The sequence below is a fragment of the Athene noctua genome, chromosome 6 (genome assembly GCF_965140245.1).
Source record: "Athene noctua chromosome 6, bAthNoc1.hap1.1, whole genome shotgun sequence".
NCBI lineage: Eukaryota > Metazoa > Chordata > Aves > Strigiformes > Strigidae > Athene > Athene noctua.
The window spans coordinates 16,350,713-16,363,712 of record NC_134042.1 but is presented as its reverse complement, the minus strand read 5'-3'; the positions used below and the strand labels follow the sequence as shown (position 1 = coordinate 16,363,712).

At 35.1% G+C, this 13,000-nt stretch overlaps 1 protein-coding gene across 2 annotated transcripts in view; it reads left to right on the top strand.

Moving 5' to 3' along the window:
* Positions 1-13,000, top strand: part of PALS1 (protein associated with LIN7 1, MAGUK p55 family member) — a 63,479-nt gene that overhangs the window by 30,603 nt on the left and 19,876 nt on the right. For both annotated transcript variants that reach the window (XM_074909754.1, XM_074909755.1), the window contains 2 exons: positions 1,073-1,586; positions 8,589-8,797. In XM_074909754.1, coding sequence (XP_074765855.1) covers positions 1,220-1,586; positions 8,589-8,797 — 576 coding nt within the window. In that variant the 5' untranslated portion in view covers positions 1,073-1,219. The remainder of the gene's footprint in view (positions 1-1,072; positions 1,587-8,588; positions 8,798-13,000) is intronic.

Genomic DNA, 13,000 nt, shown 5'->3' with positions numbered 1-13,000 from the left:
AAACTTTGAGATATATTTTGTAGCATTTCTTTTCAGTGAATTTTAAAAAAAAAAAAAAAAACAACTTGAAAAATTAAGTGTATTGGTAATACTGTACACAACTATTTATTAATTTTATGACACTTTAATTTGACATATTGAAGATAACATGTCACTGGCATTGTGATGCAGCAAGGCAATATCCTATAAAACACGTTGTTGTATGTATTATATTTAAGAGCTGCATGGTTATATTTATCAGGACACTTAAGTTCTTTAGCCTGAATAATCAGGAATGAAAAAAACAGATTAAGATGTAAAGGCTATAGTGGAATTTCACTAGTTGACTGTGGAAATTTAATTATTGTTCTCTGTCAAATCTGTACTTCTATACACCTACACAAGGATTTTTACTCTTGTATCTAATCCTTTCTGCTTTAATGGATACCTAGAGGAAGTATTAAGAGTGGCTGCTAACCAGAACTGTCCAAGCCTTATCCTAGGACTTTATGCCTACTTGGAATTGTGTAAGTGCAGCTCCAGACTGCTTTAGATAATATCTTTTGGAAGAACTCTGTGCCAGACCTGTCTTCTCTGAACCTGGGAGGCAACGTTTACATAAAAATGCCTCAATTAATGAACAATAAATGTAAATATTGTTACTTCTGTTTAACTTAAATTCTTCTGAACATGTTGTTTATAACAAGTTATTCTTATTTAGTGTTTGTAGGATCATAAGCATGGTTTGTGCTGGGATTTTTAAGAATGAAGGGGTAAATTAAAACTGAGTGGGAATTTTCAGAAAACTGCTGATTTGCAATTGTGTGTGTTAAGTGTAGAATCTCCACTGCTTTGACTAGGAAATGTAACAGACTTCAGTATTAATTTGAACAGTGCTCCTTTTCTAACACTGGCATCTGAAGTTTACTAAAATTTGTGAAACAGATTTGTGAGGGTTCTGTAGTTCTTAGGAGAAGAAGCGCTATGTAAATGTGGAGGAAAAGTTCCATTGTTCTGATGCCTGGAGAACTATCTTAGGTGTTTTCTTATTAATGCAGTTATTCACTAACTTCTTTTGAATATCTTTCATTAGGTCTTCTTCCTGGATGTTTCTTAAACTGTCCTGTGATGGAAGGGAAATATTTTTGAAGTTATAATGGATTTTATGCAACATCATAACAAAAACTGGCCTAATAGCAGCATTTCTGTTTGAAGAGAATAAGCATAATTACAAATAATCATGACAACTTCCCATATGAATGGGCATATCACAGAAGATTCTGACAGTGAGGCAAAAAATGTGGATCTTGCATCTCCTGAAGACTCTCAGAAGCACAGAGAAATGGCTGTTGATTGCCCTGGGGATTTGGGCTCCAGGATGATGCCCATGCGACGGAGCGCTCAGCTTGAGCGAATCCGGCAGCAGCAGGAGGACATAAGGCGCAGGCGGGAAGAAGAGGGAAAGAAACAAGAACTGGACCTTACTGCTTCCATGAGGCTAAAGAAACTAGCACAAATTCCTCCTAAAACTGGAATAGATAATCCAATATTTGACACAGAAGAAGGAATTGTTTTGGAGAGTCCTCATTGTACTGTGAAGACACTAGGTAGGTAAAAAGCAATGTACGGGCTAGTGGAGAAAATAATTAATGTTCTTTTAGGCCTCTGAAAACCTAATTTAGCTAGTTCTTCCTACAAGATTTAAAGTCTTCTGGTCCTTTGGATTTGTGGTTGTTTGGGTTTTATTTTAGTCAAGCATTAGGCTGTGTGCCTCAAAGTGACTTTTCAAAACTGATCTGTTTGGGTAACAGTTAAATATCCTGTAGATGACTAATGAGTTCAGTGGATGTCTAGCCTCTTTAGGCTGGGGAAAACCATACAAGTAATACCAAATTTTGCGTTAGGTTTGATGAAGCACAAACCAGAATAAGCAGTGAATAAACACTTACTGTCATTCAAAATCAAAACACAAGAGTTTTTAAGATTTTAAGGAGAAGCACGCTTATGGTTGTCTCTTATTCTGGCAGTCTTGGCTTTATCAATTGTCACCTAATGTAATTTACATTTTCTTTTAAAGTATTAGTGTTGATAGTGGAAAATCTAGTTACCTTGGCAGTTAGACATTGATGAAAATATAGTGTTAGTAATTGCTGAAGAAAGATTCTGAAATTGTTCATATCATAGCTGTCATTGCTTTAATTGTGCTTATATAGATAAAGTTTCTAACCTTTCTTCCACAAATACAGTTATCTATTCATCTAAAATGTGGTTTGTCACTGGAGTGAAAAAGAAGCATTGGGAATTTGCAGGAGTCCAGTTCAGATTCCCAAATACATATATATATATATATATATATATATATATATATATATATATATTTGTTCTATACCTGTTCTGAGATGCGGACTGCTTTAAAAAGATGCCTTTTTTTTTTTGGCAGCACTAAGATTCTTGCTATTCTTTCCTATTGGCTGGTAGTTGAGAACACACAGTGAAAAATAGGTATCAAATTGCTAATTGGTTTTTTGCTTCATCTTTTGTGTGCCTGAGCAACATTTCTGTAAAGACATGTGTCTATTCCATAACCTCTGGTTATCCTTGTTGTACAAATCCCTCTTGAGGAGAATTTAGGTTGAAAGGGTCACCAGGAAGTCATCCTGTCCAACCTCCTGCTGAAAGCAGGGTCAGTTATGAACAAGGCCTTGTTTTAGTGTGGGGCTTGTCAGCTCCTGTCCCAGAGATCTCTTTGTAAGAAGCAGATTCTGTACTTATCTTTATGAAGTGTTAGATATTTGACTGAACTTCTCTTCTTGGAGGGAACACAAAGCAGAAGATGCTAAGATTGATGTCAAACAGTAGAAGTGACTTCTGCTGGGACTTGCTTAGCTACAGTGGCTAAAAGCTCTGAAGACTGACTACAGGAGGAATTGGAAATTGGAACTACAGAAGGGAGGAAAGAGTATGACTTGAAATTAGAAGGATGAGGCTAGGCTTCATGCCAGAGAAGCTGAGAACTTGGAGGGAGGACTAAGTCCAAACCAATGGGCAAAGAAGCTAGGCATGGAAACTGGTAGGAATGAGAAATGAATAATGACAGGGTTGAGAACCAGTAAGGAGCTGTGGTAGACTAAAGCTGTTTGAACAGGAGAAGCAATGGTGGAGAAATTACTGTGATGATGAAAGGCTGTTTTGAAAAAATCTCAGTATGGGGATAAAACAGGTACAGGCTGTGGCAGAAGCTGAAAGATTGTCAGAGAAAGACAGTATTTGTGAAAAGCTGGAAGGAATGAAACTGGGTGTTCTCAGCAAGAAGAGACAGGGCGAAATTGGTGTGAATGGAAGCTAGAATTATGTGAAAACTTGATGTAAGAAGAAAAGAACTAAACACTGGAGACAAGAATATAGAGGTGTGTATGTGGAAAGAGGCAAATTAGGAAATAGCTATATATGGTATAAGATGCATCTTGAAGGAAAATGACTATAGATTATTTTGTCCAGGAGGGCAAACTCCTCTTCACTTCTGTAATCAAAGTTAGGGTGTTGTCATTGTTCTACTGTCATGTCAGCATATTTCTGTATTATGTCACCATATTTCAGTAGTAAATTGCATGATTTAACTAATGTTATTCCCCTCAGTATTTGGATACCATGAAAATCAGAAAACTAACAATGTCTGTCTCTACTTTGCATTGCAATAAATAAGGCTTAAAAGTATGTGTGGGGAGCCGAAGTATTGACTGACTTGCAGAGTGAATGTGGTCTGTTCTATGAGCTAGAAAGGCAAGGAGCTTTAGAAGATGTAATGAGACTAAATCATGATATATACATATATGCAGCAGGGATCTGAATTATGGCTTCATAGGCATCTATTTCAATCAGAGAAGTCATGACATAATGGTAGTGTGTTTGTATGACTATCAATATTATTTCCTTGCCAGACAGAATTACAGTAACAATTTGGATGAGTTAAGATTTAAGAAGATTTATAGTAGCTGAACATTCCTGTTGAATGGTGCTTTCTATTATACTCAGCTGTGATGCTGAGTTGTTACAAACTTTAAAAGTTCTAAATTAAATGCTGTGATCTCTTAAACTGTTTTTATATCTTAAACCATAAAGAATCTCTGTTCAGTCATTAATGGTGTCAAAAACTAAGTCATCGTCTTAAATATAACAAAATCCTTCTAGAGTAATTTTGCCTCTTCCAAAATTTCCTCCAGAATTAAACATGTCTTTTTTTCCAGTTTCTGAATTAATCATTCTAACATCTGACATAAAGCTGAATTTCAAAAGAAGAATATTTTTTCTATTCTAAAAGCTGTCTGTAACTGATTAGTGTCAGGGCTAGGGATGTTGCCTTATCGATATATGTATATACACACGGGCGCACGCTTACAAAATAACAGTTTCATAAGGAGGATTTGAGTCCATTGTCATTAATACTTCTGCTTTTTTGTTGCATATCTGAATTGGAGATGCCAGATTTTTTTAAATGTGTGTGTATATATAAAACTTCTTGGTCTCTCAAGAAACTTGCTAGCCCATGACTTTGTCCAGAAAATAACTGCTAGTATGTGAAATTTTTCACTGGTTATACTGAATTTCTGATCTACACTGACTCTTTCCATCTTTCCACTTTTGGTGTCCAGGTGAGAGTACTTAGTCACTTTCACAAATCTCTTAAGTTGTGTTAGGAGAACCACAAATAAACCAGGGCAGGTGCTAGTAAATTAGAGATGTTGAACTACCTTTATCCAGTTTGGGGTTTTTTAAATACTGACTTTAGTTTTGTTTTTTTGTGGGTGGCTTTTTTTTGGTGTGCTAATACATTGAGGCTCTGCTAAAGATAGGTGTTTTAAATAAGAATATTGACCTTTTTTGAAAACATTTCATAAGTGCCAATGTCTGATTTGGCAGACCTTTGCTAAGTCTCTCATCTTTTCATCTTAAAAAAAATAATTGGATTTTATTTATAGAAATAAAACAGTACACAATCAAAACAATTTTAAAGGGCATGTTTGTTATCAAAACAGTATATGATTTAGTCAGCTGTCTTAATGGAAGTAACTATGTACCTGGAACACGTGCATACAAATATTTAACTGGCTTTTTCACAGCAGTATACTTGTAGAAAATGCAGAAAACTTTCCTACGGTTCGTTCAGCTAATTTAGTTAGTTTAGTTAAATGAGTGACGTTTCATGTAAGTAAACCTTTTGTGGCTACAGTGAAACTTTTTTTTTTTAAGGAAAAAGCTGACTATTTTTGGTTTTATACCTTGGGCAAAACTTACTTATAAATAAACTTTCATAAATTGTTTTGGATAAAACAATACTTTCCTTAGTTCTGTGATTCAAGTAATATATGGAGCATTTGAGTGCTGGTACCAGCACACAGAGTACTCTAGAGATCTATAAAAAATCTTGGGAATTAAGATATTGGTGCTGACATATAATAAAGCCAATATCTTCTTAAATTTGTTGCTCATAACTTTTTGAGGTGATAAACAGGAACTATTTTCTTTTCTTTTTCTAATCTAACATGTTAAGCTGTGACCACAGGTCCTCCCCTGCAGCTGCATACTTTTGCCTTGGCAGTCTTTTGATTAATGTGTATATCGCACAGCGCTCAGTCACATTCCAGCCATTTCATAGCCTAATGGAAAAAAGGCTGCAACACTTCTTGTAAAAGAAGACTTTAAAAAAAAAAGTAGTTGATTGCTAATTGATCTGCGATTAAAAACATGGACTTGTTCTGCAAAAGAACCCTGGTGTTTTTCTGTGAGTAAATAGAGATGTTAGTCTTTTACTGAACTTTTTTCCTCAAGACAACCCTTTCAGTAGGAAACTTCTAGAGATGGAGTCTTTTGTTACCTAGAATTTATTTTAAAAAAAAAAAAAAAGACCAAAACCAAACAAAAAAAAAAAGACCGCACTGAAATCTAATCTGTGATTTAGGATTCAGAAACAGGAGTCTAGAGTGAGTTAGTCATGCATAAAGCCAGGTTTGTGTGTGATTTTATGTGTATGTGGTTTTTATTAACAAGTGACTAGGAAATGGATTGTTAGCTTTTGGGGAATATTTAATTTCACTCCTTTCAAGCGTTATTTCTCTTTTAGAATTGTGATGAGGAGGATATTTGTTTGTTGTTTCATCGTGGGGGGAAATTATTTAGTATGGGGCTTCTGCATCCAGCACAGATGATTCAGTGTAGAAGGGAATTATACAGGGAGTATAAAACTATAAAACTACTCTGGTAGTTTGTAAGAAAGGGCAATACAGAAGGAACTAGCAAAGTACTGAAGAGAGAATATGTAAAGGCATCTAGTAACAGGACATATTTATTATAGATATGGAATAAGATGTCTTTATGTATTTATATCTTATATGAAATATGTATTAGAATGAAATGCGTACTTATGTGTGTTTGAATTCTCAGATATATCAAGGGGGGGGTAGACAATTTAGAAATAATGGAATAAAACAGTTTATACGTAGGCAGAGTTAGAAGTGAGTTTCTTCTAATGCCTCACTGGTTTTTGAATCTAGAAACAGTAACAAAAGGCAGAGTTTTGAGTTGGTGTGTTTAACTGAGCAGGTATCAGTAGGAACTTTGCAATAACATCTGACTGGTTTACACTATTTTTTTTAATGCTTGAAAATATTGCATGTCCTCAGACTTGGGAGAATCAGTTGCTGGATGCTTTAGTAGTCTGCATACCCCACTAGACAAGAATTTTGCCAGCTGACAGCATCCTCTTTAGCAAATATTTTTGCTTGTAGTATTCTTAGTCTTTTCTCCAAATGGCATTTCCCCTGGTGTGTTAGGCAGTATACTGTGTATGCAGTTCCCTAGTGAGACATGGCTGCCTTAATTAGTGTTGTGAGCTGTACTGGATTTCACCTGTGGAATATCCTGCACAGCCACTGTGCAGCTTTTGTACTGCTGCCCTTTGTTTCCTTGGTGGTAACAGGAAGAAGCCCTTGACCTTTCGTGGGTAGGATGTTTTTAGCATGTGTGGAGTGGTTTTGGGGTTGGGTTTTTTGGTGGTTTTTTTTATTGTCCTGCAGACAGTAAAGTACAAGAGTAGTAACTGGATTACTTGTTTCCAAAATTTTGTTATACAGAAGATTGTCTTGCAAATTCAAAACTAAAAATGTATATGTAGGTATTCTTTGTCCAAAATTAAAACCATTAAACTTGTTAGAAATGCATATTTTAATCTTGTGCTCAACAAGTTTGAGTCTAGCATTGGGTTCAGCGTACTGGTGAATGTGAAGTTAAAAATAGGTAAAGGAAGCTTCTTGACAATATATCCTTGTTTAATGATCAGTATCTATTGTGATTTTTCATGTTAAAAGTGCAATTTAGCTAATGTCTTCATAGCACTCCTGTTTTAATGTTATTTAACTGGCTCATCATGAATAATTGAAGGTTGCTAAATATAAATAAATAAAAACCAAAAATAAGTCTCAAAGCTGATATTTTGATACCAGCAAGGGAGATTGACCTCAGAATCAACTGACAGTTTTAAAAATTGGGATGTTTTTTTGTTCATTTTTTAAAAAAATACCAGGATTCAAAATTCTAGCTTACTTGAATTTCTTAATATAAAGATAGCTGACCAGCCCCTTGTGGCTGAACAGATTTTTTTCAGATAATGTGTGAGAGAACGCGTACATTATTTGAGGCTCAGAACATCCATTGGTTTTTTTGGTTTGCTTGAGGATTTCTTACCTGGTTTTCTACATATTATAGGTATGATTCATATTCCTTGTTTTGGATAGTTTCTCAAGTATTTAATATTAAGCAGTGACATACTTTGCAGAAATTCAGATTGGTTTAAAAAATGTAAATTTGTTGACAGTCTTTAAAAGGCACCCATTAAAGTATCAGATTAATTCTTGGAGCTCAAGAATGTGGTACATCTGTAGTATTCTGCAGACATGTAGAAAACTGGTTATTAAAATATGTTAAAATATTTTATGGTCCAAGCAGAACTCATAAACTTGTAGGTAAAAGATGTGGACTTTCTTCTGGTGACTTTCAGAACTCCAATCATAGATACTATTCTTTTCATCCTTACATTTTTATTTTAATGTGCTAAAACTGAGCGTAATTTATGTTTAGAAATTGAGTGTTGTTTACTTATAAAATGCTCATTCTGTAATATTAGTTGAGATACATGGAGAGATGTATCAAAGTAAGTGAATACTCAGTGCATCAAGATTAGTTTAGCAAAGGAGTTACTTTCATATTGTAAAATAGTCCCTCTTTCACATGCAGCTATACCTGAGCTGCAATTACTGGATCTTTTATGTAATGATGATTTCTCTCAAAGGAGAACTGCTCCTGCAATGGGAATTTAAATTTAAACAGTGTATCAGCTTTTTTGTTTCTCCTTTTACTGACTTGGGGTACTCTTTTTCTTTTTTTGGTTCAGATAGATAAAAGTCAGAAAATAATGGATAATGTTAAAGCTTGCATACATCATTGCTGATTAAAAACTGAACAGCAAAAAATTTTGGTAAAAATCTTAATACAAACATTACTGAATTATGGATCTTATTAACTCATACTTTATTTGTATTTTGTTATTTCCTACCTAGAAGTGGAAGAACTGTTAACTTCTCTTAAGCATATCCAGCACGTTTTGGTAGACCCTCAGAGCCAAGAGGATATCTCTCTCATTTTACAGCTTGTTCAAAATACTGATTTTCAGAATGCATTTAAGATACACAATGCTGTTACAGTGCACATGAATAAAGCCAGCCCTCCATATCCTCTCATCTCCAATGCACAAGAACTAGCACAAGAGGTATGTACGGTATGCATCTGTGATATATATGAAACCTATAATCATAGCTGTTGTTGAAATACACACTTGCCAAGCTTGTCTGAGTTACTGGATGTTGAATATGAAAGGGACTATAATAGTCACTGATTACTGTATCCAGTTTTTCCAGATTTCCAAACAGTAACCAGAAAAATATTTTGGGGATAAGAAGTTCCTTTTTAGCACGGATAGATATGTAACAGCAAAGGTACTATGTTTAAACACAGGAAGAGGAAGCAGTTATGAAAAATCTAACTCTTACCTTCAGTATTCTTTACTCCGAGCATTCAGGAACTGAAATACAGTTCTCTATTATTGTGACTTTCCTTTGAGTTGACCCATGGTTCTTAAATTGGGAGGCCTCTGAAAATACAACCATACTGGAAACGAGCATTCTACTTTAAAGTGAGCAATAGATCCCTTAATACTTAATTTCAATGTTTTAACTACTGCTGTGATGGTCAGATTAGACTTAATTTTTGTCTTGACAGATGACAGCTCTTTTACAAGATCTGATATGTCTTTTAGAAATCATTAAAGTATACTTTCAGAATGAGCAAGATTTTTTTTTTTAAACTTTAATCTTTTCAGTCAGATCTTAACTGTTTGAAATACTTTTAACAATTTCAGCTAGGTTAACTACTTTCTTTGAGGCTTATTCACTTGACGATAGATAGGCAGTACCTGTCTACAATAGCTATAAGCATTAGTAGTAATTTGCAGAAAACTGATCAGATACAAAGTTGCTGCAAGCAGAATGAGTTTTCACAAGTGGCTCCATACAGCTAAGACCTGAGGGGTTGATCAGTAAGTTTATTTTCATTTTCCATGGCCTGGTGGATGTATACATTGAAGTGAAATGTGACTACACCTTATATGAATATACACTTGTTAACTTTAGCTAGCTTGAATACCAGTATCAGTGCAGGTGTAGCACTGTCGTGTTCAGCAAAGCCAGATCCAGAGGCTAGGTATATGCTCCAGCATTTATCACCCAGTGAACCAAACATAGCTGTTCAAAACTGGCTCAGGTGCACCAGCTGGAGTACCCAAGCCAGGATATAGCCATTCTCCAATTGCTCAGAGGCACATCACTCCATGGCAGCAAGCTGATGTTTCTTTATTTTTCTAGTGTCTGGTTTTCTTTCCGCCTGAAGCAATTTTTTTCAACAGCTCTTTCCACCCTCCTTCGTTTTTCTAGACTTTAATCTTGTAAGTCAAGGAAAACAGCACTGTAGCAAGCTTGAAGTTATTTTGCAGAAGAAATTACTGATTCTTGAGGGACATCACTTAAATGTTATCTAAAGGTGCAGTCTGCCGATTAAACTAGCTCAGGATTTTCCTGTTTAGATTTGTCAGTAAGACTGTGCCAAAACCTGATGGGAATATTTTACATATGAGCTTCCCTCTGGCTTATTCATCAGCCTGTATGCTGCTATAGGATCCCCACTGAGCTTCTTCAATGTATGTGAGCCTGAAGGAACCTTTTCAGTTAACTTCTGTTTGTAAACTGCTTCCCAAACACCCACTTCCCACAGGTCTAGTTTTGGATTTCATTCAGGTACAAACCAGAGTTTTTGAATCTTCCTTTGTAATACAGGATATTACAGGTTTTTCTCTTAAGAAAGATGGTTTCCCCCTTCATGGATATGATGTCTTTTTATTTGCTGCTTAATAGAAGTTTCAGAGAAGAAAATATGCCTAGGAAAACTCTAGGTGACTTGTATTTTGCAATATGTTAAATAGCATCCTGAAACGATCAAGCCAGAAAATCAGGACATACATTTCTGTGACTAACAGAAGTGTCTCAAGAGGAACACCTTGAGGTCTTCATTCACATAATTCTGTACTTCCTAGTCTTACCTGAATAGAAGATTTTATGCTGGTTTTTAAGATCCTTTATTCTTTTTGGAAAGGCTTCTGTATTTGTTATGGTAGCAGCATGGGAGGCAATGATTTCTATTTTAGGAAAAGTTGGGTTTGGTTTTGTTTGGTTTCTTTTTATCCTGATAAAGTGTCCATCTTGCACACCCAGGTTTTTTCTTGTACTGATTTTTGGTTGTGTCTTGCTTTTTCCATCCCTAAACAATGCAGTTAGTTTTCAGGGTTTTTGAAAAGACACTTGCAAAGCCTGGATTTAAGATGCTGATAACATCTTGATGACAAAAGCCACAAGACATTACAAGGAAGAAAAATAACAGATTACATGCATAACATTAATTTTAAATGTCAGGTAATGCTGATGTGCATATTTTAGTGCACAGGTCATCAGTGACGGTGTATAACTCAAACTGGTTTGGAGTGCATGTGCTAATTTAAAGCAGAAGACATGTTTTCTTAGCTTCCACTTTGGTGCGGAAGAGAACCTGTTCAAGAGCTCATGCTCTTGTAGCTCTAACAGGAAAAGACAGTTTGCAACACAGTTTCATATTGCAACATGAAACATCCTTCCTTAAAAAGTAAAAATTAATATGAAATTAAACTATACTTTTGGAAGTGTGTTGGGAATTACCATTTTTAGAAATTCAAATCTGTTTTCATTTACTCTTTAACTGATGGTTTGCTTTTATAAAACAATGTGTATGAACAGTGTGTTGTGAAAACTTTTTTGATTTTGAATGTTTAACCATTAACAATACATGAGTGGAATGGTATGTTTTTATTTTCTAGTCCTCTTTAGGAAATTCTTAAAATTAGTAGTACACTTGTACAGTTAGGTTTTTTTCACTGATTCCGATAACCAGGCACCAACAACTTAAGATTTTTCTTCTTTTTTTAAAAAAACCTTTGAATTAAAAAGGTGAAATGAAGCACTTGAGCTTATTTTAGAGAACTAATCTTCATGTAACATGGTGTACTCTAAGTCTTAAATAAAAATAGCCAGTAAACATCAAGTGTAATTAAATTGATTTTAAATCCATTTAAACTTGACCAGGATGGGGGCAACGATTATGGGAACATGGTCTGAATCTTGACATTGTAGGATGATTATTTGATGCAGCATTCAAGACAGCTTGTAATTTTTGTCCTGTAACAGCACATCAAATACCTTAAAGATGTTCTTGTTATTAAATATACTTAATAGACTTAATATATAGGCTGTGTTTCTAAAGGTTTCAGACTTGCTACTGTTCACTTTAGCAAGTGCAGGCAGTTAAACTAGATCAGTACTTTTGGGAGGATGCACTGGAAGCTTGTAACTTCTGGTATAAATGCACTATAATCTGTATGCATATTCCCTCTGTAGTCCTGCTTACCTGAGAGTAAACAGAAACAGAATTTCGCATGTGGTTAAATTCTCAATTTTTAATATCACTCCAGCATGTGCCTCCAAATTGTGGTGTGTATAATGAAACCAAATTGATAGCTTTTTTGAGGGCTGCTTGAACTAAAGTTAATGTAATTAACAGTAAAAACTAGTCTGAAGAGTTAAGAAAATACTGTTGCCGCGTATTTAGTGTATACAGCAGTCTGAAGCTTTCCTAGTGCTTCATTAAATAAGTAATAAATGTATCTTTCTCTTAAAAGGGAGGGGAAAGCTACTAAAGTTTTGAATAATTAAATTTTTTAAAGCAGAAATTCAACTTGAATAAAGAGTATTCACCACACACAGAATGACTGGCTGGGCCTGGTTGGTTTCTTTTCCCCTGTCAAATCCCCAGCCTCTGACCTTGCATTCAAAAGGTTGTCTTGCTTTCAGGACTTCTAAATTGTTTTCTAAGTAGGCTTTAGTAGGTTATCCATTTAAAGATTGGATAAAATAAGGCTTTAAAGCTTCTTCTAGCTTCTTCAAGAAAGGAATTGAAAGTCCCTTGAAAGTTAGAGACCTTAAATAAACCTCTATGAGAAGAAGGTCTTTTGTATAGAAGAATCTCTTCTTTCAACACAGAAGAAAATTCAGTGAGTATATCCTTTACACTGCCCTGCCTGCTATGATATATAGCATCCTAAAATTCAGGCTGAGCTGGGAATAATACCTTCCTGGCCAATTCAGAGGTATGACTGAAGTCAGGCCTCTATGAAACTGACTTCTTTCTGTTCTCTACAGTTTTAAAGAATACAGTTTTAAAAAATATTTAAATCACGCTTCTTGTTTGACTCTTAAGCCATAATAGATCTGTTCATCATGAGGGATGTTCTAGGGATGTCAGTAGGAGGGCTTTTGGAGGTTGTGTCAGTTTTATT